Below are 26,612 nucleotides of genomic sequence, written 5' to 3' on the forward strand. Positions count from 1 at the left end.
GCCCATGCTTACAAGTGCAATAATTTCCCACTGACTTTCTTTTGAGGTCAGTTCTGAAATGATAATCACTACTCATTTGGAATCAGATTTTAAGAAAGTAAAGAATTAGGACATGGTGATTGTGATATGCTAGATGATTTTGATTCTTTTGGGAATCTGGCACTAGAAAATGTTAAATTGTAAAGGGAAAAAGGCATTCAGTTTTTTTTTTTTTTTTAAAGGTCAATTGATTGATTGTTTTAGGGAGTGTAGGGAATAGAGGGAAAGAGAATCTCAAGCAGACTCTATGCCAAGCACATTGAGCCTAACATGCGGCTCCATCTCAGGATCCTGAGATCATGACCTGAGCTGAAACCAAGAGTCAGACACTCAACTGACTGAGCCACCCCGGCGCCCCAAGGCATTCAAATTTTGTTTCCATCCTTCTGATTACATTGAGAGAGAGTCACTTTGGTGCTAGAATGTCAATAATATTTGTGGCAGATTAAAATGGTGTGAATGGGGGTGGGGAGAAACAAAGCCTTGTTGGTTTTGTTCCCTGCTTATTTCCAGTGGTCAGGGCCATATCTGGCAGGAGGAGAACATTCAGTAAATATTCAGTAAGTTCAAAAGAGTATCTGTTGAACGAATGAGCAAACAACCTTCACTAACTTTCAGAGCCTTTAAACTTCCACTAACATGCACCAATGGGGCAAAAGAATAGCAATCTTGTATTTGAAAACAGACTTAAAAAAATATAAATGCTGGCAGTCACAGTTTTAATAAGCAAAAAGTAATTTAAAAATCATATTTAAAGCTAGCTTTCCAAAAAGGAAAAAAATGGAATTGAATAGTTCAATTCACTATTTACTAAAATAGTGAATTTTCTGAATTCTTTGTCTCCCTGTCATCTCCATCCTCACATCACTTTTCCCTGGAACAAAATCAAGGTATAGAAGGTAAATTAACATCGTGAACATTTCACATCATTTCCTGGTAGATCTAACATTGTCAGAAGGAACAGTTTCCAGAGCAAAGGAATGTTGATCTGAGTCCACCTGCAGCTATACTCTGCACTCAACCACCTGTTGGGATAACTGAAGGTAGGGGGGATGGTCACCCAAACTGGGGCACTTTGAAGAGTGACAGGGGGTGCTCCTGATGTTCTGTCTTCAATAACATGCATGAACCTGGAACTCAGTGATTCAACTCTCTCAAAGACATCAACTGACTTGACAAGGCTTTCCCAAGAGTTCACTAGGCTTTGACTTCCATCTGAATAACTACCATTTATACAGTAAATAACTTCATTAGGGCTTTGCATTTTACAAAGCCCTTTCACATACATTATCATTTGGTTCCTCATAATAGCTCTATGAGCTAGCCAAGCATTTCTTCATTCAATGGCGAGTTCTTAAGCCTATTTTCCAAATGAAGAAATGTACATGATTGAGGAAGGTGGCACAGTGAAGTGTCAAAGCTAGTTCTTAAAACCAGACCTCCTGGCTCAACCCCATGACCTTTTACACATGATGACACAGGGAGTCATTATAATGGCGTGATGTAGCAGCCAGAGAAGGCCTGGAAGACTCCAAAGCCTGCATTCCTCTGTGAGGGAAATGATTTATAAACACTAATGAAGTTTTTAATGGCTCTTTTAAAGACTTGTGGTGGAGGGTGATAAAGGGATAGGAATTAAGAGGGATTTTTTTTAAATGAACTTGAGTTTCTGCTTTTCTCAAGGATATATATATATATATATTTCATGAAGAAAATGCAAGTGTTTTCTTCTAACTAGGTCACACTCCAAATCATTTGGAGGTGACCGAGGGAATCCTCAAGAGCCATCCCCTCCTCTGCAGACATAGACAGATTGTAACTTTACAAATGGTTTCTTTTGGTCTGTGTCCAAGTATTCACATTCACTTGTCATGTCATAACATGAAACAAAATGTACCCAGACTTATAAACCACAAGGGCTTTCCATACATTTTTTAAAGATAAAATATTAAAAACTTGAATGTTATTAACATCAAAGAAATGTTCTAGAGTCTTCCAATGAATTTTAAGTATCAGAAGGTAAAGGTTGGAGATACATTTGACTAAAATGTACCGGGTTAAAAGAGACCCCAAGAAATCATTTGGTCAGGATGCCTGTATCAGGTGAGGGCAATACTCAAAATATCCCCAAATTTAGCACATACTTTACTTTTTTTCGCCCAAGTTCCAGAAAATGAAAATTAATATATTGCTCTAGACATTCCCATGACTTAGAACCCATAAAAATAAAAGGTTTTACTCAAGCCTCACCCTCCAACATGAAATCTCTACCATCCTTTGGAGATACTGAGGAAAACAACATTGTGGTTGTAAAAATGAGACCTTCTTAAGTACCTCTACTTATCTGTATATACAAGAAAGCAGACATATGATGCTCAAAAAACACAAACTGAATGGTTGCCAGAGAGGAGAGGGGTAGGGGAAATGTGTAAAATGGGGAATGTAAGGTACAGACTTCCAGTTATGGAATGACTAAGTCACAAGGATAAAAGGTATAGCACAGGGAACATAGTTAAAACAAGGGAAAAACAGCACACACCATTTAGCTATGTTGGATTCCCATGGTAAAACCAATGAGGTTTTCATGCTAATGGACTTCTACCTCCACAAGGATTCTCACTTGGGTATAAGGAACTAAAGTTCACTAGAATAAGGCCTATGAGCACAGGGGCTCTGCTTTGCTCATCCAGTACTTCTCATGATCCCAGGCATAGGACAATTACTTAATAAGTAGTAGTAGATGGTAGCTGAGAGGTAGGTGGATAAATGAATGGATGAAAAGGCAAACTAAAGTGGGGAATCTTAGCCTGCTAATTAAAATTCCACCGAAACTACACATCATTTTTCATTAATGGCTGCTCATGCAGTACTTGCAATAACGCTTGTTAGTTGTCCTTCTTCTAAGCAACAAGCCAGATTTATCTGCTCTGTTAAGATCTTTTCCTACATGGAAACCCTGCCTCCCCCCACCCCCAAACTTGGTACAATAGGAAATGTATTCTTTGAGGCTAGCAAGAATTATTTCCATCTTTCTTCTCAGTGATTCACTGTTCCTGAGTGACTTCGGTCTTGGATGCTGCATGAAGTAGGCTTCCAAGGTCCTCATGGAGGGGTTCAATTTACTGTTGCCTTCCTTTGTTTGCTTACCATTATACTGGACATTGGTCTCTCCCACGGACCGCACAAGGGCTGTTGGATACCTAGAAGCTACTGCATTGTCTATTCAACTGTTTATGTTTACAGGCTGTTTGCTTCTTTGTATCACTGAGTGGAACAGACCATGAATCACAGGCTATTAAATGAAATTACTGTGTAGGTGTACAATCATTGCAGGGAATAGAGAACAAAAACATAATTCTGTACCAGCTTTGCTACATGTGAAGATTTCCTTAAATGGCTTTGGAAAATGTCACAAAAAAGATAGGCAATAATGGTGGGCACACAGATACAAAAAAATGTGTCATATGCATCATTTCAAAACAGAATAGGAAAATGATTACCTCTTATACATTGCTTAACAGTAAACAATGCACCCACATGCATCATCTCACTGATTGTCAAAATGATTCTGAGAGGTAAGCAGGGCATGTATTTGAATCTCTGTATTTTATTTTATTTTATTTTATTTTATTTTATTTTATTTTATTTATTTTATTTTATTTTATTTTATTTTATTTTATTTTATTTTATATTTTGATCTCCATTTTAAAAAGAGAAAATCAAGGCTTTAAGAGATTCTCAGACTTAAACACATACAAGGCAGTATGAGTGTTTGTGTTTCGGTAACAGGACTGGAACCAAGCTCTCCTAAATCCTTTTGGTGCTAGGCTTTAGGGATAACCTTTTTTTCTACAGCAAATGTAATGCATAATACCTGGTTTATTTCCTGAGTAGTTGCTATTTTGTCCTGAAATAGCAGAGGGCCGGCTGGAGGCAGCAGTTTTCTTATCTTGCACTTTGTGGCTTTCAGGTGCTACACAAATGAGACAAAAGAGAAAAGACTGTATTTAGTTTCTTAAAATTTATTCAGAAACATTCACCTATTCAACATTTACTGCTAATCTTTGTATCAGGTATTAGACTAGATTCAGGAAATAGAAAGATGAGGCCATTACAACTCTGGCCCATTCAGTGGGAAGGACACATCCAAAATTCAAATTGGATGTTGAGTTGGATGTTGGGTGTTGGATGCCGTAGCTCGAGCAGTCCTACAGCAGTGGCAGGTTGTGGGTGGTCCCAGTTCATAGATAAAGCAACTACATTGACTACATTGATCCAAAGTCTCTGATCTTAGTTCTTACAAAGTTCATGCATTAGGAACCGAGAAATTCCAAGAACAAAACCAAGTGGGTCACCAGAAAGGAACCAGGGCATACAACTTACTAAGATTTTGAAAAAGCCTCTAACAAAAAGTTCAATAACAAAGATTATTACAGAGACTAAGGAAGATGTATTTTAGAAAAGGAATGAAGGGAAGAAATACCAGGTAATTCTTTGGTTATGTCAAGTACAGGATCCCATACTTTAAACATGACTTTCTTTACCCATATTACTTTATTTAATGTATTTTCAAAGGATATTTGTAAAAAGTCTGCTACTATCTCAGATACCAATCATGTCAAAAACCAAACCCATGAGTTTCTCTCCCTCCTACTTTCTGCCTTAAAACCTGCTCTGCTGAGTCTTCTCCACCAATTGAGGCGATTCTACCCTTCCAGTTGATCATGCCCCAAACCCTGGACTCATCCTTGACTTGTCACTTCCCACATTCAATCTGTTACTAGGTTCTTTCAACTCTTATAAAACATCATACTCTCCTGCTACCTTTTTAGTCATCTCCCTGAGTGACTACAATATCCTCTTACCCATTCTATCCTTCCACTGACACCCTTTAGTTTGTTTTCATCTTAGCAGCCAGAGTGATCCCATTCAAAGATTTATTTTTTTTAAAGATTTTATTTATTTATTTATTCATGAGAGACACACACACACACAGAGGCAGAGACATGGCAGAGGGAGAAGCAGGCTCCATTCACGAAGCCCAATGCAGGACTCGATCCCAGGTCTCTGGGATCATGTCCTGAGCCAAAGGCAGACACTCAACCACTGAGCCTCCCAGGTGTCCCGAGTGATCCCATTCAAACACAAGTCGTGTCACTCTTCTCCTCAAATCTCTCCAATACCTCCTATCCTGCTCAGAGTAAAACCTAAGGTCTCCATTATGGCCCAGAAGGTAGCATATGGTTCGGCCTTTACCTTATGCCACTACCCCACTTTATTACTCTGCTATAGTCATTTTGATTTAGTCCATCCCAGAACTTTGCATGGGCTTGGAATGCTCTTATCTCAGATACCCACGTGGATTTCACTTCCTTGAGGTCTCTGCTCAAATAGGACATTAGAAAATCCACTTGAATTGTTTAAAATAGCACCCATGCCACTTGGCACTCCTTACCCTGCTTTGTTTGCAGCCCTTGTGCCTGGACACATTACATATTATCTCTCCTTGAAGCTAAGGAAATTTGAGAAAATAATTCCTATTTTCTAGATAATGTCCAAGTTTTTGAAACTGAAAAGGTGTGATAATAATTATAATTTAAGAAGACTAAATTTAAAAATTGTTCCCAAGATGTACTAAGAAGAAATTACTAAAAAAAAGTTCCCTAAACTTACCTTTGACCTCTAAATGTGGGATTCACCAAATTTTTGTGGCTCTTAGTTACATATCATATTAGCATGGAAAATCGAAGACTATTGGGTACCTGGGTGGGTCTGTCAGTTAAGCATCTGACTCTTGATTTCTCAGGTCATGATCTCAGGGTTGTGAGATTGAGCCCTGCAACAGGCTCCGTGCTCAGCAGGGAATCTGCTTGAGATTCTCTTTCCTTTTCCTCCTCTCTCCCGACCTGCCACATACATACTCTGTCTAAAATAAATTAATTAAAAATATATATGAAAACAGAAAATCATAGACTAGTAAAATATCTTACACAATTCTTGTAATATTGCTTAATTTTTTGATTTGTTTGCTTTAAATAACAGCTTCAAATACAGACATCGATTGGTTTATGTTGTATCTATTGAGTTTTTTGTTTTTTTTTAACAAGGGAAGGTGTGAAAAGATACAGGAAAAAATGAGCAGATAGCAAATAAAAGGCCTCATTCAGTGGTTTCTGATAGAACTTTGCCATCTGCAATTTTACCAGGCAAGCTACCACTGGAAAAGGTTATGTGTGTATATAGTTACCCTGGAGAATGGGGACAAGTCAAGGGAGTATGAGTGGAACTGATACTGATCTAGAAGGGAAACTAGAAAGTATGCTGGGTATCTTCATCCCACTTGCCAAAAATGAGTTGCCAACTATCACCATGTGGCAGGTGAAACCCATACTAACTAGTCTTGGCGTACAGTATCACAACTTTAGAGACAGCCTCCAGAGATAAAATTGACTATACTTGGAAACTTTGTTGCTCACTGTGTGTAGAACAACCTTTCTCAGGGCTCTTGGGTAGAGTAGTTGGTTAAGCAGTTAAGCACTGGACTCTTGGTTTCTGCTCAGATTATGATCTCATGGTTGTGAGATCAAGCCCTGGCCTGAGCTCTGCATTCAGCATGGGGTCGGCTTGAGATTCTTTCCACTTGTGCTTGCTCACACACATGCTCTCTAAAAGAGATCACTCTTCAAAAAAAAAAAGAACCTTTCTTTTTATTCTGCAAGTTGATCTTAGTAGAATATAACACATCACTTGGAATACTAGGATTAAAATTTTCTTTTTGTTATATAGCTACCTCCAGCACAGAGTAAATAAAGCCTTAATTGGTAAGCTATTTATTGATCTTCTATTATTTTTAGTTAATTGAGAAAGAATTAAAACCATTTGTTTAGGGATCCCTGAGTGGCTCAGTGGTTTAGCGCCTGCCTTTGGCCCAGGGCGCGATCCTGAAGTCCCGGGATCGAGTCCCACATCGGGCCCCCGGCATGGAGCCTGCTTCTCCCTCCTCCTGTGGTTCTGCCTCTCTCTCTCTCTATGTCTATCATAAATAAATAAATAAACCTTAAAAAAAACCAAACAAACATTTGTTTAGAATGTATTTCAAATGTATTCATTTCTTTCTTGCCTTGGTATATCTGACATCATTTAATCTTTCTCTGGTGATTGCATATCTGCGGTGTCCCCCCTAGGTCCTGACAACAAACATCAATTCTAACTGAATATTATGTAATAGTCCACCATGAAGGAGATTAAAAAGACTACAACACACGTTCAGTCAGTCAATTGACTTTTCCAAATTATCCCCAATAAAAGCTTTCTTTCAGGGGGTGCTATAATTTATCATCTTGAAATTAAAATATAAAAAATATACTTCAATTAAACTGGAGGTCTGATTACTTGAATCCCAATTTATCCACATCTGACTTCTACTGGATCTGCTCCAGCTGAACATTCATGTGCCTGCTCTCTTTACTGTCACCTGCATCTCAGCAATCTGTTGCTATCCCAAAAGATCTTCTGGGTCCTACTCCTCACAAGACACATTTAGAATCTTAAAATTTTTTATCCTCACGTAAAACTGACAGCTTAATCTAGGAAAACAAAAGTAATTTAAAGGATGGTCGGCCAGTCTGTTTAGTCCAAGATTATACACTGATAATCTCTGACCTTTAGGTTGGACATTCATCTAAGGTTTTCAGGTTACCGTTCTGCTTTTCTTTCTGGTCTTCCTTCCGCCACTGTAAGAACCTTCATTTTTCCAAAACCCTCTCTGGTTAACACTCTATCATGATAAGAGGGAAGATATGAATTCAAACAGATCTGGGCTCAGGTGACCTTCAGAAGTTTCTTGACCTCTCTGAGTTGGAGGTTGAGGGTGGAGGTTGGCATACAGCCTCCCCCACAGGGCTGCTGGGAGATGGGAAGGTGAATGGGGAAGATACACGGGGAGACTCTGTCATAGAGCTTAGCGCACAACAGGGGTTTAACACACATTCATTCATTTTCTCTTTTGCTCTTCCACTGAGGTCCTGGACCTCCTCCAGCCACAGCACTTCCATGGTGTGGCAGTGTGTTTGGAAGTTTGGAGGAGGCAATGTGTGATCTGGAGTCAGCTGACCTGGCTGTGCCCCTAGCAGGGTGTGAATCTCAGCACATAACCTCTCAGGCTTAATTTTTCCGTCTGTAAAGACGGACAACACTTACTTCCAGGGCTGTGAAAATTAATGAGAACACTGGGTCTACCATATGGCTCAATAAATGGTTGAAACTATTTTTTTTCTCTCTCTCTCCTTATTCCCTACACAAATGTGGGGAAACTGGGTGTCTATTTCCCCAGGGCTTTGCTCACGCAGCAGTAATAGGGAAAGTAAATGTATGTTAATTTGGTGAAAGGGGTCCTGAGGTGCAAAGTCTGGCTCAGCTGCTGGTTTCAAGAAGTTTCCAACTCGGCTACAGTCACACCTCCTGGGGACCGTCAGGTAGGCTGGGATTATTGGTATGGTTTTTAGGGTAAAACCTAGCTTTGGATGAGGTGGTAATTCTCAGTGTTTTGGGATTTAGATGACAGTTTCAGGAGACTGAATACCCTTCAAGTTACCATTGAATTAAGTAAATATGAGCTTTAAAAAAAACAAAACAAAACAAAACCCAAGCTCTCCATTATAATAATGGGAAATAATATCATTTTTTTTTTAAACAAAGTACAGGGAATCTCACTACTTGGGAACACAATGAAAATAATCTATTTAAAATTTCTGACATTTAGGGATCCCTGGGTGGCTCAGCGGGTAGCCTGCCTTCGGCCCAGGGCCTGATCCTGGAGACCCAGGATCAAGTCCCACGTCGGGCTCCCTGCGTGAAGCCTGCTTCTCCCTCTGCCTGTGTCTGCCTCTGTGTGTGTGTGTGTGTGTGTGTGTCTCATGAATAAATAAATAAAATATTTAAAAAAATAAAATAAAATAAAATAAAATTTCCGACATTTAAAAAATTGGAAATCCTAGGTAACTAGCAGATAGGATTCATTATACCATTTTTTATTTTACCATGGAAAAATAGCCATTTTTAAATGACTCAGCTGACTTTCCAGTATTAATTTGAATCTCTTTCATTTTTTATAAAGAAAACTTAGTCATATGCCACAATGCTCAAAGTCCTTGCTAGCCCTATAAAATCTCTATTGATCTTCCTGCTAGCTTGAAAGCTTTATTCCATTAGTATCATACGTGAGAGTGTTAAAAGACAAGAGGAAGGATACAGAGAGGCACCCTTGTGGTCTGAGGCTGTCTCTTTCTAAACCACTCTGAAACAAAATACAGAGATGCCAGACATTTGCAACTCCAGTAAGTGCCACAAACGCACCTCTAAAATCCATATCCTATACAATTCATTGCATTCCTTCCAATGTCTTCCCATAAAGGGCATGCATGGGTTCTTGCTGCTTTGTTTCTATTTTTGGCTCTATGGGTCTGGTTGAAGAGTCTCTCAACTGATCAAAATAATTGGCTCAACAAATGTTTAATTTAGTAAAAAAGCTTACTCTAATTAGACATTTAGGATGACAACCTTAGGAACCATGCTGAGTTTAAATCTCACTGAATGATGTGGTCTTGATATATACAAAGATAATGTATTTCTGTTACTTTTGTTTTTAAGATTTTACTTATTTATTCAAGAGAAACACACAGAGAGAGGCAGAGACACAGACACAGGTAGAGGGAGAAGCAGGTCCCTGTGGTGAGCCCATTGTGGAACTTGATCCCAGGACCTAGGGATCATGTCCTGAGCCAAAGGCAGATGCTCAACTACCACACCACCCAGGGGCCCGTTACATTATTTTTTTAAAGATTTATTTTAGAGAGAGAAAGCGAGCATGCATGCACTCATGAGGAAAGGGAGGGATAAAGGAAGGGAGACAATCTCAAGCAGACTTGGTGCTAAGTGCAACACGGAGTGTGACCTCATGACCGTTGAGATCATGACCTGAGCTGAAATTAAGAGCTGGGGGCCAAACCGACTGAGCCACTCAGGTACTTTTTTTGGTCACTATTTTTAACAGAGGTTAGCCATCAGGCCCAGCTCTGTATGAGTTCTGCTTTGCTATATTGTTTAGCTGGACGTCGGGGGGGCACGTGTCTTAGGGTTCACAAACAGCTTTGGGAGAGTCAACTGGAAGACAGAAGTAGAGGTTGAACCAGAGGTAACTGCCATTTTTTTAGTAAGAAATGGTTGAATACTGCAACTTCATTGCTCTCAACCTATTAGTTTCAGTTTACGTGTGCAGAAAAGACTTAACAGCAGGCATCAGAGAGCTCGCCTTACAAAGGCCTGGTTTTGCTCCAGTAAATCTTAGCCACGAGCCTGACTACATGCTGAGGCCTGAGTATTCCTAGTGAATCAAAGAGCCTGGAGTGGTCCTGACAGACCCCTTACATGCTAGACAAATCACTTATTTGAAAAATTTGGCTGCAGAACACTGTTAAAGCAACTGAAGAGTGTTATTGGTTTAAAAAAACATAACAGAAAGTGGATTACAGAGTAGTTTTCAGGTAATTCAGTGTTTCATCTAAAATTTTCTACTTTATCATCCTTTTGCTTATTTACTTGATAGTTAAATTTTATTCTAACAGAGCTGCCAGGAGTATTGCAACATAGATCTCGAAGGTTTTATTTAATGTTATTTATGAAATTTGCATTAGAATAAGGTCTTATGGCAACCTTCTCTAGTGACTTTTTTGATTATTCCACATGATGGAGAGCTTCTCAGTTTAATTTCCTCATAATCATATGTAAGTTAAAGGGATGATGCTTATGGGAGATGGCCCTAGACAAACCTGGGTTCAATTTCCTGCTTTACTTAGGTTTTCTCCCTACTGTTATTGTTCAGACAGCATCTGACTCATGGGACACTGTGCACTCAGTATTGGGAAGAAATATTCATGTGTCTCCTACCACTTTTCCTTTTCTGAATCCTTAATTCTAGGTTACTTCTTCAAACTGTGTTTTGAAACTTCTGATTCCCCCAGTAATTTCTCTAATCTCCAGAAAAGTTGTCTCCTCTTAGGGCCTAAAGCACGCTCTCTATGCCAATCATTCTCAAATGCATTTACAAGTACGTGCTCTCAAATACAGTTTGTCTCCCGCCTCTAGGGAATATATGCTCCTGTTTCTCTGTGATCACTGGAAACTATGTCAAAAGGTGAACTAGTGTCCTCACAAAATCAGCCAACTCCCCAATGTTAGTCTCTTCGTTATGGTATCAATGGAACCCCTGCATTCCCAGGCTCAGAAATGTTAAATAATTTTAAAAATTTTTTTAAAATATTTATTTGAGAGAGAGAGAGAGTACACAAGCAGAGGGAGGGAGAAAAAATCTCAAGTAGGCTCCGCAGTCATGACCCTGGGATCATGACCCGAGTTGAAATCAAAAGTTGAACACCCCCCAAAAAACAAACAAGCAAACAAACAAACAAAAAAACAAAACAAAACAAAACAAAAAAACCCACAAAAGTGGAACACCCAGCTGTCTGTGCCACCCAGGTGCCCCTAAATAATTTTTCCAACAAACATTTGTAGATGCTCTCAGGAGCCAGCCACTGTGCTGTGCACTAACACAAAGATCAAAGGACACAAGACCTACTTGCAAGATGCTTATTAACTTTCAGAGGAGACAATATGAAAATGCATGAAATGGATCAATGGATCAGTTTGGTTTTTAGAAATCAATGAAATGAAAATGCATGAAATGGTAGCAATGGATCAGTTTGATTTTTAGAAATAAATATACCATTGGGGATTAAAAACCAAATAAATGATGCAGATAGCATTAGAGAAATTCAGAGGTGGGAGAAGGCACTGAGGGAATAGGAGTGATACAAAACCACTGGATAAAGATTTTGAAGAATGGAGAGAATCTCTCTAAGTGAAGAGTAAAGCAGAGGGTATTTCTCGCTGGGGGATGCCATAAGCAAAACTACTTAGGCAATTAAAAAAAAAAAAGAAAAAGGATAATCAGGGCACTATCTAGTCGAAACAGCAGTCTTAAAAATGTAGGCAGCTGACAATAAGACAAATAGGCCCATGTCCACGCCTCCTTGAATTCCAACAGTTTGGACTTTGCTCTGAAGGCAATGCAAGTCACCGAAAAGTGTATCATGTGGAACTTCTGGTGGAGAGCTATTACAGCTTCATCAGATTCTGGGTAAACAGAAAGTGAAGCCTATCCCAAGCCTGCTGGAAGTGTATAAAAAGCGCTTACAAAAAAAAAAAAAAAAAAAGTGCTTACCATCTTAATGAAAACAATAAAAGGAAACCAGATTAAAAACAGACATCTTAAGCATTCTGCTTTCTGTATAATTTAATAATTATTCAGATCTTCCCATTTTCCCTTAACAGGTACCAAGAGATAAGTTAGCTGACCATGAAGGGAAAACAGTGAGTCCAGTGACAGAACTGGAAAAGTTGTCAGTGTGGCCATCCAAGAAGCAGCCCAGGGCAGCGAGGTGGCACCATACAGGGAATCTCCCTAAGCCCTCAGTATCTCCTCTGCTTCAGGCCTGCAAATAAGGGGACCCCGGCTGCCATCCCCAATGAGCAAGGTAGGATGGGGATGGGTAGGATGGGTAGATGGGTAGTGGGTAGGATGAGGAAGTACAGAATGGAGGAAATGTGCCTGGTTAGGAAACAAGTAGGGTATTCTGAAGGTCATTTTGCAGAAAGGTTAAGGAAATAAAATACAGGCACAGGCTCACTGGTGTCTTTAATTGTTCACAGATCACCAGAGGACAGGGAAGCAGCCACTACACTACACAAATTTATAGGCATTGTGCCATGGCAATTTCTTTAACTACAAATGCTGAAGAACAGGGTGGACTCTAATTTGCTCTGCTACAACATAATAAATCCACTTTGTGGTATAATATAAAATCTAGCCACATTTAATCTTACATAGCAGTAAATACAATGAACCATTTACTCAACAATCTATTGCTCATTTCTTGCTGCAAAAACAAATGCAATTAAGAATATTTGATCATGCATTGGAGTCTCCCATTTCATCCTTATTCATTCTGACAGAAACAACTGAATTTTTACTTTTTCTTTGTATTTCATGCTCTCCAAATAGAACAGAAAGTTATGATTTGGTGGCTACAACAGATTGCACTCAAGGCTTAGAAGACCACGTGGAGACTTTTAAGTTTAGGGGGAGCTTATTCAGTAACAATGAACAGTGACTGGAAGTCACTGATTACTTCATTTCTGCATAATGAAAAAAATGAAAAATTTGTGACCATGATAGAAAGGGACAGTCAACCAAAAGACAAAGAAATTTGTCCAATCCTGAGATAATACAAATCCAACACAAAGGCACTGGTTTTATCAATACAATCCAGCATTGTGTATAGTTATGTGATACATGGGAACAGAACGCACCAGAAACATTACTTCTTATCTTTAACTATAATGAAAAGGCATGAAGAATGGGAGAGACACACAGTTATTTATTAATAGCTAACAGTTCATGAACTTAAAAAGAAAGTTGAGGCAGTTGTGCTGAAACGTCTGTGAAAATATTGACATAACCATAACTTTTTACAAAAAAATCCATTTTTTGTTAAACTACATATGATAGGAGCAGCATAAATATTACATAAGTAACAGCAAAAGATAATTCTGTCAAAATAAGTTACCAGAATTTTTTAAGGGATAAGGAGTGGGCTACTTTTTTGCCTCTAAAGAGCTCTCATCACAGCCACTGTGTTTTGAGCTTAAAGAACCATAGATGTTTTCCAATTAAATGGAGCTTGAGGCATTTTGTCTTTGACACTTGGTCAGGTGCAGTTCTGTGATAATGCTCTATTTGACCAGAGCAACAACCCAAGGGCAAAGACCGTGATTTTCATCCTCAGGATCTCCATCTTTATTTAGTGTCTAGCTCACTATCTGGCACATACGTGACACTGAATAAATGCTTGAAGAACGGAATGAAGGACGGCTGGAGGGTGGGTGGTGTACTCTGAGCAAAGTGTGGCAAAAGCCCAGAAAGAAAAAGTATTCATAACAAGTTAAAAGAAAAAGTGTACATTTGCTCATTTTTTGATGGCTGCTAAGATTGTAGAGAAAACGTGACCAAAAGAATTGTCAGATTACACTCGTGTTTACTCCATGTCAGGAAAACAACAGAAAATAACATAATTCTAGGATAGTTTTGATATCAAAAGTCAAACGGTTTTTTGTAGTCATATAATAGAAAGGTCTGCCCAGTATCACTTATAGTGACTATCACAGGAATTAGAGTGACATACTTCGAATACAACAGAATATTGCCTATACTGCATGGGAAGAAACATGAAAACATTACAGCCTTTGCTGGAAATATCAGAAAGGCTACAAAACAAGCATTTCGGCTTTGAGAGATTGGTAAACCCCATCATTCTCCCAAAGCAATTTAATAGATTTGTTTTGATAATCTGTTAAAAAGACAAACATACATTTTAGCTGAAATGAAGAAAACCATATTTTAGAAAAGCATGTGTCCCATATATTTTTTGTGTATAAGTGATTGGGAATCACTCTCAAGCAACTACCTGATTCATGGTACAAACTCCTTCTGACAGGAGCAAACATTACATACTTTAAATCCAACCCAAAATGCTTTGATCTAAAAACAAATAAACAAAACAAACAAAAACCTTCCTTTAGCCAGATGGCAACATTATAAATAGAACAGAAAAGGCTGTATCTTCCACCTGCATTAATATAAACCAGATTAAAGGCAAGCCTCTTGATCCCCGTGGGTGATATACCTTCTTGACGATTTATCACCAGCCACAATGCTAGTAGCTACTACACAAATGAGCTTTGCTCTGTAATATGAGTATAATGTTTATGACTAAGCAAAGATCAGGGCAAAGTACAGATAGGAGGGGGAAAGCCTAACCATATTAAAAGTTTTCCATGTACAATGAGAAATGGTAAATTATGGAGACTGCAGCTAATTTTCTAAGTTTGGACAGCTGGATAGGGAGCTTATCAAATTAGACCCAATTCAATTACATTCAATATGTAATTAAAAGCCACTATTTAAATAACTGGGAGAAAAATAATTAGAACTCAACTTCACTATTCTGCTTAATTAAAGTAACCAACTGAAAGAAGGTGCTTTTACTTTTAGCAGAATATGATTTACTTTAAGAAGAAAACTAAAATTGCTAATGTCAACATTTTACAAAATGATTACTATGGGCCACAAAATAGAAAAGCTTTCATACTTAAATGAAAATAAAATGATCAAGATAGAAGATGTATAGTTCTTAAAATCCCAAATAAACAATAGAGTCAGTTTTAAATATCAGTTTTGCAAAAAGAAATGAGTGTGATCTTAAGTTTTTATTTAAAGTCAATTTGCCGGGCAGCCCCGGTGGCTCAGCGGTTTAGTGCCACCTTCATCCTGGGATGTGACCCTGGAGACCCGGGATGGAGTCCCACGTCAGGCTCTCTGCATGGAGCCTGCTTCTCCCTCTGCCTGCATCTCTGCCTCTCTCTCTCTCTGTGTCTCTCATGAATAAATAAAATAAAATCTTTAAAAAATAATAATAAAATAAAATCAATTTGCCGACATAATAGTATAACACCCAGTGGTCATCCCATCAAGTGACCTCCTTAGTGCCTGTCACCCAGTTACCCCAACCTCCACCCACCTCCCCTTAAATGAGTGTAATTTTAATCCTATGAATATTAAGCAACTGAATGGGTTTAATTTGTGGGAATAAACCACACATACAAGGCTGCAGAATATCAATAATTGACTCTTCCTCCTCTGTATAACGTAATAGTAAAACTTTCTTATGCAAACTCAGAAAAATGCAATAGGAATGAGTAGTTAAAAAAAAAAAGGAATGAGTAGTAAATAATGGAAAGTTAAGGTTATTCCGATTCATTTTGGGTAACAAGTGAACATTTCACCTCAAGGTTGTTTAAAATTAGGGGCCATCCCTGTCTCACCATAGTGTCCTTGCTGCAGTCACTTGTACATCTGTGTCCTTGCTTTTTCCCTCTCGTTGGATCACTAAGTTTCACTATCTCTTCAACTGTTTAAATCCAAATCCATCCATCCATCCCTTTCTTCTTTCTTTCTCTTTCTCTCTTCCTTTCTCTCTTTCTCTCTCTTTCTTTCTCTTTCTCTCTCTCTTTCTTTCTCTTTCTCTCTCTCTTTCTTTCTTTCTCTCTTTCTTTCTTCTTTCTTCTTTCTTTCTTTCTTTCTTTCTTTCTTTCTTTCTTTCTTTCTTTCTTTCTTTCTTTCTTTCTTTCTTTCTTTCTTTCTTCTTTTAATAGCTATTATTTTTTACAGAAGTTTCAGGTTCACACCAAGTTGAGTGGAGTTGAGAGGAATTCCCAAGTGTCCCCTGCCTCCACATACGCACACCCTCACCCACTATCAATATCCTGTGCGAGACTGGTACATTTGTTTCAATCAATGAACCTACACTGGCAATACCATTATTGCCCAAAGTCCTCAGTTCACAACATATCATTATCACCCAAAGTCCATAGTTTACAGAGCTCACTCTAAATCTTGTTTTGGGATTTGACAAATGTAGAATGCCATGCATCTGCCATTATAGCAGTGTAGAGCATCTGATCCATTTGTCATAGCCCCCGCTCAGGTCTCTTTCTCATGAAATCTTTTCAAGCTATTCCAACACTTTTCCTTCTCTGGCTTCTACTACGCTCCCAAGTTTGCCCCACACTGCTTGGCATTTGATTTCATTACATCTTATGTTGTTTTTAGAATGTATGTTTCCAAAAGTTCCAAATACTGCTCACCTTACAAGAAGCAAAGCAAAACAAAACAAACAAACAAAACCAAAAAAGTGCTTTATAGTAAAACAAAATAAAAACATAATTGGGGAGGTGCTTGCTGTAGCATCTCCCTCTTGGAAATCTATACTGCCAATTTGCATAGGCAAATTGTGTTGTTCCATGCTTGTTACCTAATAAATGTCCATACGACACTTCTTTTCTAACAGAACCCTGATTGGCCACAAGGCACAGCTCTGGCCAAGAAGTTGAACACTGCAATTGTTTGGTGGGGTTTGGGGGAATGCTCATTAAAGGGGAAGCAGACTTGGGTGGCATGGCTCCTCATTCTTCCTTTTTCTCCTGTCTTGAAGGTGGGTATGATGTTCAAGGTAGAGCATCTGCCTTATAACCCAGGAAGCTATCGTGAGGAAAAAGCTAAGGCAGAAATGGACACCTGGCCCCGAAGTCTCTGAATTGCTGACTGTTTACTTCCATATTTCCCGTAGGCAAGACAAAAGATGACTCTTTGTTTGTTTAAACCATTGTTTGTTTTTTTTATTCAGCACTCACAATTGCAAGCCATCTCTAAACTGACAGAGTGCATACTTCCTTTATACACCTTTCATTTGGTACATCATGAATCTTATGTACTCTAATTTCTTCCAGAAGTCAAAAAGCATAACAGGTACTGGCTCATCATATTAAAGCAGATCAGCATTTAGTTTTGAAAGCAGCAGCAGGAAGAGCAAAGTCAGGAGGGGAAAAAAAAAACAACAAAACAAAATGTAAAAGATGCCAGATCAGAGACGCCTGGGTGGCTCAGCAGTTGAGTCTGCCTTTGGCTCAGGGCGTGATCCTGGGGTCCTGGGATGGAGTCCCTCATCGGGCTCCCCCTGCCTGTGTTTCTGCCTCTCTCTGTGTGTCTCTCATGAATAAATAAATAAAATCTTAAAAAAAAAAAAAAAAGATGCCAGATCAGTGTTTTAACAACATAATTTGTGATAGAAATCAGCTCCAAACAATCTAGAAGCCAGTGGATTTCTGAAAAGAATACAAAAGGTTCCCACAGCAAGTCTGATCATTGAGAACAACTCCTGCTAGCATCCTAAGACCCTGTTTACAACTGCTTACTCATTGCAATGGACTCGCAGACTGGTTACAGTGGGACTAATTCTCTTTTCTGTCAACTAGTCTGTAAATGTATCATCCCAATAGATATTAATTCCACACTTGCTTATAAAAATTTCAATGAATTTAGCTTACTTTTATTAAAAAAAAACACACACAAAAACCACACACACGTCTATTGGGGTGCCTGGGTGGCTCAGTCAGTTAAGCATCTGGCTCTTGATTTCAGCTCAGGTCATGATCTCAGAGTCATGGGATTAAGCCCTGAATTAGGCTCTGCTCAGAGTCTGCTTGTCCCTTTTCCTCTGCTCTCTCAAAGAAATAAAATAAAAGTCCTTAATAAAAAAAGATCTATTAGCTTTTCTATACTATAGAAAGACTATGAAGACAAAAATTGCAAGACCTATAATTAAACCACCCCTCCTTTTAAAAAAAAATCTTGAAAAAGAAATGTCTATCATGCGGTTAGGAAATTCAGATGGTATAAAAAGCTGTAAAATAAATAAATAAATAAAAGCCCCTTCCCTCCCTCTTTACTTTCTGGAAAAAAAGTTTCTGTGTTAATATACATTTGCCTTCTATTTATTCAAAGCATCATGCTACTTTACTCTTTGGTCCCCTTTTTTTCTCATTTGATTTTACTTCTCTCACTTTTCTGGGTCTTTGTTAACTGTACTGCATCTCACCATTTCCAATATATGCCCACAGTCATCGGTATCCTTGTCTCACCCTCTCTGTAACCTCTAATTCTCTGCATCTTCATCAATGTGTGAAATTATGGCCCTGACCGCGTGCTATTAACTTTCCTGTATTAACACCAGCACCTGCTCCTTCGCCCCTGGAGGTGGTGTATTAATCTCCTGCAGTTTAAGCTTCTTTGCTTCCGCCAGTCTGGACACCACTGAGAAGGCAGCCACTTCCAAGGAAGAGGACTACCAAGCCGAATCGAACCGAACCAAACCAAACCAAACTAAAACCACCTCCAAGGCGGCTTGACTTTTCTGGGAGAAGCAGGAATGCGGTCTGCAGGCAGCCACTATGTTAGGACTAATCAGAAACTTAAAAAATAGGTTTTGCTTTACGTGGATACATTTACCACTTCTCTCCTAGTTTTGCAAACCAAACCTGTATGGGTTCAAGTGGTGGCTTCTGCTAGGTCTGGAAAGGAGACATTATGGGCTGGGTTGGAACTGAATTGCTTCCCTGGCACCTGCTCTGCATAGGAAATGGAGCAGTGCAGCAAAAGCCTAGAACGCTGCCTGGCCACCCAGGGCCCCCTTCAAAGCCAAAATAACTGACTTTCAGGACAGGGAGTGTCAAGAGGAGCATTCCGCACTCCCTCTAGATATCAGTCAGTCGGGTCAGACTGGGGAGGAAGGCTGATGACACCTGCGTGGAGGACAGTGCTCACTCCCACCCCGGGGGCTCCACACAGATGCTGTGTTAGGCCTCACACCACCACTGACTTTCTGCAATACACTGTTTGCACTCTGAAGATGCATTTAATCTATTAAATAATTAAGACTATCATCTGGAGTGCAAAGAAATGTTATTAAGCCAGAAATCTGGTTTGCTGAGAGTAACCAGAGACTCAGGCGAAGAATAGGGACTTAGATGACAAAGCATTTCTTCAGTCCTCTGCAGGAAAGAAAAGGCGAGATTTAAAGCATCTTTGTTCTGCTCACCTTTTTATTATCTTTTCACTGGATATGGCAACTTATTTTTGGATTTCTTCAATTTGCCATACTCAAAATTTACCCACGCAGAGGATCTTAAATTTTGGAACCTATCAAATATCTAAATGTAGTAACTAATGAAAACAAAACCAACGAAAGGAAAGGATGCCAATCCAAAAGACAAGGAGAAGTCTTCACAGAGTTTTGCAACCCTCAAAATCACAAAGACGGCTGTGTGGCAGGTGTCACAACCTGGCACACGATCAGGCCAGACGGAAAGGCTCTTTACACAGCAGAGCGCTAATGACTATTCAGTTTATAGACTGCAACTGATATGCTTATTTTCCAGTATGTATATTCATTTCAGGTATGCTCCATCCATATCAAACAAGAGAATCCAATTACAAATTCTAAATCTGCCTAAGCTATAGTTCCTTTGGGGTCATCGGGAGCAAAGCCAAAACTAAGCTGATATACTGACACCTTTCTTCTAAGTGCCTTTGGAATGCATTTTATGCCACCATTTCTTACCTGAAAATCTCCATGTGGGAGCTGGTATCTAAGAGCAGTTGGAGGGAGACTGAGAGGGTAAACTTGTACAGCTCCTCCGAGAAGGGAAAAAAAAAATCAACAAACAGTAAGTGGAAGTGAAGCTATATCGGCCAGGTTGTCCTCCTTCCATCCCAGGGAGCACCTTATTGGTCACTGGGCTGGCCTGTCTCCCTGCCTGGCTCTTTATCCAAGGACCTGCTCCCAGAACCATTTTCAAAATTCCTGCAGAGTCACTGTGAGAAAGGAAAATATTTAAAGAACTGTCTGAGTTTTATTTTCTTTCAAATATTTTATTTATTTGAGAGAGAGAGTGTGTGTGTACAAGCAGGAAGAACAGAGGGAGAACAGGAGAATTTCCAGCAGATTCTGCGCTGAGCATGGAGCCAACACAGGGCTTGATTCCAGGACCCTGAGATCATGATCTGAGTCAAAACCAAGAGTTGGACCCTTAACCAACTGAGCCACCTACCCAAGCGCCCTGAACCATCTGAGCTTTCTTTCTTTTTTTTTTTTTTTAATTGTTTTTTTTTTTTACTTATGATAGTTGGAGAGAGAGGCAGAGACATAGGCAGAGGGAGAAGCAGGCTCCATGCACCGGGAGCCTGATGTGGGATTCGATCCTGGGTCTCCAGGATCGTGTCCTGGGCCAAAGGCAGGCGCCAAACCGCTGCACCACCCAGGGATCCCCCATCTGAGCTTTCTACTGAAATGTGAATGAATCTCACTGTAGTCTCTGAGCATTCCCTCAAACCTGCCACTTTTCCTTGATGTACTAGGAACACTTTATGAATAATACAGCAATACGGTTTCTTTTTAGTTTACAGATGAAGTATAAGCCCAAGACTTCAAATCTTGTTATTTTACCTCCTGTTTTACAGCAATGAAAAACCTTAGAAAATGTGCAAAAGGGTATGTGCTTTCTGTAAAGAGTGAAGGAGGGAGAAGTTGTAATACTGAGTTTGGTCTTCACGTAGATTGAGGAAGGAGAAAAATGACAAGGATGGGGTACTGAGCAGAGATTGAGAGAGCGAGTGAGAACATCAGCTTTCAAAATAATACAAGCAATTTGAGGGTAGATCACTTTACCACTAGTATAGATATTTAGGTAACTGTTGAATAATTCTGGGCATATTAGTTTCATGGAGATTCCATGATAGCATCACTACATAATAGGTGAAATATGCTTTTGTGGGTTATCAGTTCCACATATGTTATTTTAATAAAGTGATTTTATGTTCTAACTTTCAACCAGCCAACTTACAAATGAACCCATATAACATCAGGAATTGCTATTTTAAAAAAAACACACACTGTAGTCTAGCATATATGTGTAAGGCAAGGGTCATAGGTAATCATGTTTTAGTGCTAGTTGAGAAAAGAAGTTCACTTAATAAACAAGTGTAATCAGTCATTTAGATTTTTATTTTTTTTTTTATTTTTTTTTTTTTCATTTTTTTTTTCATTTAGATTTTTAAAGTATCTTGTCTTAGAAACAGTCATTCAGATGTTTCTCAATTTAGCTCTGGATACTCTATTCAATTTTTTTTTAGGCAAGATTTTTCTAGCAGGCAGGGTGAACTTGACTTTGTAGACAAATATTCAGTAGCAAAAATACAGTAACTACTGATGCTTGACAAAAACTCATTTTTAAAAAGATTTATCCATTCATGAGAGAAAGAGAGAGAGAGACAGAGAGCACGAGTGCACGTGGGGGGGTGGGGGAGAATCCCAGGCAGACTCTTTGCTCAGAGTGGATGTGGGGCTCAATCCTACAATCCCGAGATCATGACCCAAGCCAAAACCAAGAGTTGGATGCTCAACTGACTGCATCACCCAGGCACCTCAAAACCCCATTTTTCACATGTCTGAAAGACAACCTTTTTTGTCACTGAAAACACTGTGGACAAGCAAAAAAATAGCTCATGTTGTCTGATTACTGAGAGTTGTATTTCACACAAGGAAACATCTGCCCTTTCTTTCTAAAACACAAATTGATTTAAGAACATCTTAATCATAGAAATGAAAATTATATTAAAGTAGTACATGGACCACATTAAAAATGATAATCTAGGTCTCTGCACTGAATAACTAGTTATATACAATTGTTGCTGTATTGACGTCTATCCTCTATAATTAGAGTATTAGTGTTGTTGCCCAAAGGTATAACTCCACTATATATAGAGAAATAAATAAGTATGGTATCACTATGTTTTATCTTCATCATCAAGGCTGATTTTTAAGTCTTCCACCTAAATTTGCACTAGGTGGGTGCAACAGGTGAACTTCTGAGAGCTCTGGGGGTAACTGACATTTTACTTGTATATTTGATAGAATAATCTCTCTATAACAAAAAATGTTGCGATGACATACATTGTGTCAGAAACATTACTGCCTACAGCAAAGATAATGCAGAAGGTACATTCTATTATCTAATATTCATCAAAGAACTTCCCCCTTGCCTTGCCCCTTCTTCCCTGCACTGACCAACTGCCACTCTGGAGTCAACGTGGAGATGTTGCTGCTTCCCATCACAATGAGACTTCCCATGATGAGAATCCAATCAGCATCCCCTTGAATTCCTTGGAAATGGAACTGGATAAGGTCTGGAGCCCACTCATGAAAGGCCTGTCCTAGCGATCGATAGCTTCTCAGTACTCACTCAGTATGGATAGAGTGGGAACTTCCCTACTACTTCCATCCCCAGGGCCCTTGGCCTGCTCCACTGAGATGCCCAGAAGCCAAACAGTTTTGTTCCTAAGAACTTAGCTGACATCTTGCCGTGTTGCCTAATTCTTCCCCTGGAGTAGAGTGAACTCCATCTCTGTGAGCATTTCCCTAAAACTCACTGCCACTTGCAGCCATCAGTACAGGTACTGTCCATGCTGGGGTTATACAGATACTGATACTGATGTGGCTCATACCGACCGAGAAGAGACCATTTAGCTAGGTTGAAAGCTAGGTGTAAGAAAGACCATTTTATCTATATTTTTAAGAATTCACACAGAATGCAGTCATTCCATAGGGGTCTACAATAAAACACCTGCTAGCAACACATCTCCGTTTCCACTAATCTGGAAATTATTCTAAACCAGCTTGAAAAACCTGTTAACTCTCATTTCACTAGAAAAAAAAAATCTTAGCCCTTTTATAAAACTCAATTTTACACAAAAAGTTTAGGCTGAATATAAAAACTAGAAAGACTGTCCTGAAACTGTTCAGTGTCCAAATTGTTGATTATAAATCTTTATATTTTGGCTTTAGACTACTATAAACCTTTTTAGACTACTTAAAGTCATGCTTCAAATTCTAATTAGAAATGTCCAGTTTGGTATGTGGTACTTCTACTCATCCAACTCCTGCCCAGCAGACTCTGAGTCGGCTGTCTCATCTAGTATCAGATTAACTCCACGAGGAAGGAAAAGTGGCCTGAGGCTAACAAATGAATTAACTCCACAACACCAAACACCACTGAAAATACTCATAATTGACCCTGTAGAACAGGAGAAATACAGACTGCTCATCATAACATTTGAGCTTTAAAAAGGAAGTGAGACAGAACCACTGTCGAGGAAAAAATATATTAGTAACAATAATAAGAGCAAGAATCGTGGGAGCCACTCATCAAGCCCCATCTATACAACAGGCCCTGTACCAGAGGCTTTACATACATCAAGTCTAATTCCTAGAGTCACCTTGCAAAGTAGGTGATTAGTGTCCCCATGTTACAATGAGTACACTGAGGCAGAGGATAATGAATGGTTGGAATGGAGTGTGAAGCTGGTTTGGTTTGCCTCCAGAATGCTGATGGTTAAGAGCAACGTCAGAGAAGCTCATCTGCTGAACTACCTAGAGAATAACTAAGACCTGGTCCTGAGGCCTAAGAGGAGGCCACTGGCTTTTTAATTATTATTATTTTTCTGATGAGAGAAAGAAACAAATGAGTTTGAGCTTCTGATGAGCTGTCCTGACCCTAATGAGAATTTTCCGGTCCGCATTGTTAAAGTTCAACCATACACGTGTGACACATAAAGCCACAGCAGTTTTACAATTTCACAATATTTCATAACACTAATGAGTTCTTGATAAAACCTGTTATTTTTAAAGAGAAACTGGGAGGTTTCCAAGACAACAGAAAGAGAAGCCAAGTCCTTCAGTGAAATGACAGACAATAATCCACATGGGATGAAGTCAGGGTAATCTTTCATATCTCCCTCTTCCTGAGCTTAACTGAAAGGCATAGAATGGATGGAAAAATAATACTTAACAATCTGATAGTAGATTCAAATGTTTCAACCCCATGTTCTCTGCCAAAATTCAGGCTATAGAGGATATATGCAGTTCAGTGTTAAATCCTACTGATTTGTATTTCATCTAAGGGGGACATTCACTTTATGTTCAATTAGACCACTGATCAGTGGAATACCTAAAACTGTGTGCATGATACATAAAACCTTCAGGATGCACCTGGAGGCTTAGGCTCCTGTTTCTATTTTCTAGGAATAAAAGTAACATGAGTCCATGGCCACTTCCCTTTTTTTTTCCCCACTTTTCAGAATGCAATGCAACTGCTTTTAGACCCTCTATATTTTGTTTCCCGCTAAATTCACTGGGCTGTCATAAGAAATTGTTATTTTCAAGTTCAGAATTAAGCTAGGATTATATTAGTACCTGAGTAAACATAAGTGACTTAAACATTTTTTTTTTTCCAAAACAGTATATAGGCCATGAAAAAAAAGGAAATCTTGGTAAAACAGTAATAAAATGGCAAGTTTGAGAGTCTGGAGCTGACATATAAAGGGAGTGGTGAGCTTAGCTGTCAGCTTCATGCCTGGTCTCACTCAGGCTATGAAGGGTAGTCCTGGGCTGATGGCCAGTCTAATGTTGTTACATTCACTAGAGACTCAGTTTATTACAATGAGCTGCTTGTCAGGCTGGGTAGGTTGGTGAGGCTGGCTAGGGCAGGAACTTGGAGGCCAAAGCACGATCCCTGTGCTGCCAGGTCAGCACATATTCACAGACAAGTACAACAAAGAAAGGGTGAGAAGAGTGAGCTGGGGGCTATGGCTACTACATATGTAATCACTCAGCAAAATATTTAATGAGCAGGCCATTAATAACACACACACACACACACACACATAATGGTACTGAGGTTAAAGTCCCCCAAGAGATCTAGACATAGAAACAGATAATTACAATATAATGTGGTAAGGCTCGTGACAGAAGTACATGAAAGGTTCTAGCTACAGAAGCACAGAGAAAAGCAAGGGAGGCTTCCTAGAGTAGGAGACACCTGAGCTGACTCTAAAGAATACACCTGTGGATGGTGGGCATTTCTGGCTAAGGAGAAAGCATGATAACCCAGAACAGGAAGGCACTTATCTATCACAGGAAAAGGGCAGAGATACATCAATCTTTAATCATGATACTAGAAAACCTGCCAACTTCTTTTATAAAGATTGCACCTTTATTTCCTCAAAAACACTTTTTTGTTACAATATGGAATTTTTCCTCACTTGTTGCAAGGAGGACACTATACATTTCATATATGACATTTGTTGCTTCATAATTTTAGAATGTGAAAAGAAAACCTCAGGCTTTAACAGTAAAATAAGAAATAAGATCCTGGAATTAATAAAACAACAAACAGAGGGCTTGTGTCTACAGATACAAACAAAAGTACCAAAGGTAAGAAAAAAGCCCAGTATTAAAATGAAATTTCATCTTAAAATTTTTTTGAAGTCTTGTGTTAATGATCATTTTGCTTTTGTATTTTTAAGTACAATAAATACTTGATATATTTTAATAATTTATCTTTTCACCCCCTAATGTATAGCAGTATCAAAACCACTTATTCAGGGGTGCCTGGGTGGCTCAGTGTGTTGAGCATCCGACTCAGTTTTGGCTTAGGTCATGACCTCATAGGTCCTGGGATCAGCCCCGCCTAGGGCTCTGTGCTTAGTGGTGAGTCTACTTAAAGACTTTCTCCATCTGCCTCTGCCGTTTTGCTCCCATTTGGGGGTTTGTATGATCACCTAATGGGACTTTTAACACAGAGAAGTCCGGGTGCCACCCAGACCTGTTGAACTGTAATCCTGAGGCATAAGGCTTAGCTGTGTATTTTTATTTATTTATTTTTCTTTTTAAAAAAGATTTTTATTTATTTATTTATTCATGAGAGACACACACACAAACACACACACACACAGAGAGAGAGAGAGAGAGAGAGAGGCAGAGACACAGGCAGAGGGAGAAGCAGGCTCCGTGCAGGGAGCCTGACGCAGGACTCAATCCTGGGCCAGCTAAGGCGGCGCTAAACCGCTGAGCCACCTGGGCTGCCCTTTATTTATTTTTTGAAGATTTTATTTATTTGAGAGAGCGAGTGAGTGAGCACGAGTGGGGGTAGGGGCAGAGAGAGAGGGA

At 39.2% G+C, this 26,612-nt stretch overlaps 1 protein-coding gene across 13 annotated transcripts in view; it reads right to left on the reverse strand.

Moving 5' to 3' along the window:
* Positions 1–26,612, reverse strand: part of MAP7 (microtubule associated protein 7) — a 173,659-nt gene that overhangs the window by 55,553 nt on the left and 91,494 nt on the right. For all 13 annotated transcript variants that reach the window (XM_077894317.1, XM_077894311.1, XM_077894308.1 and 10 more), the window contains exon 2: positions 3,914–4,012. In XM_077894317.1, coding sequence (XP_077750443.1) covers positions 3,914–4,012 — 99 coding nt within the window. The remainder of the gene's footprint in view (positions 1–3,913; positions 4,013–26,612) is intronic.

This window comes from Canis aureus, chromosome 1 (assembly GCF_053574225.1).
Source record: "Canis aureus isolate CA01 chromosome 1, VMU_Caureus_v.1.0, whole genome shotgun sequence".
NCBI lineage: Eukaryota > Metazoa > Chordata > Mammalia > Carnivora > Canidae > Canis > Canis aureus.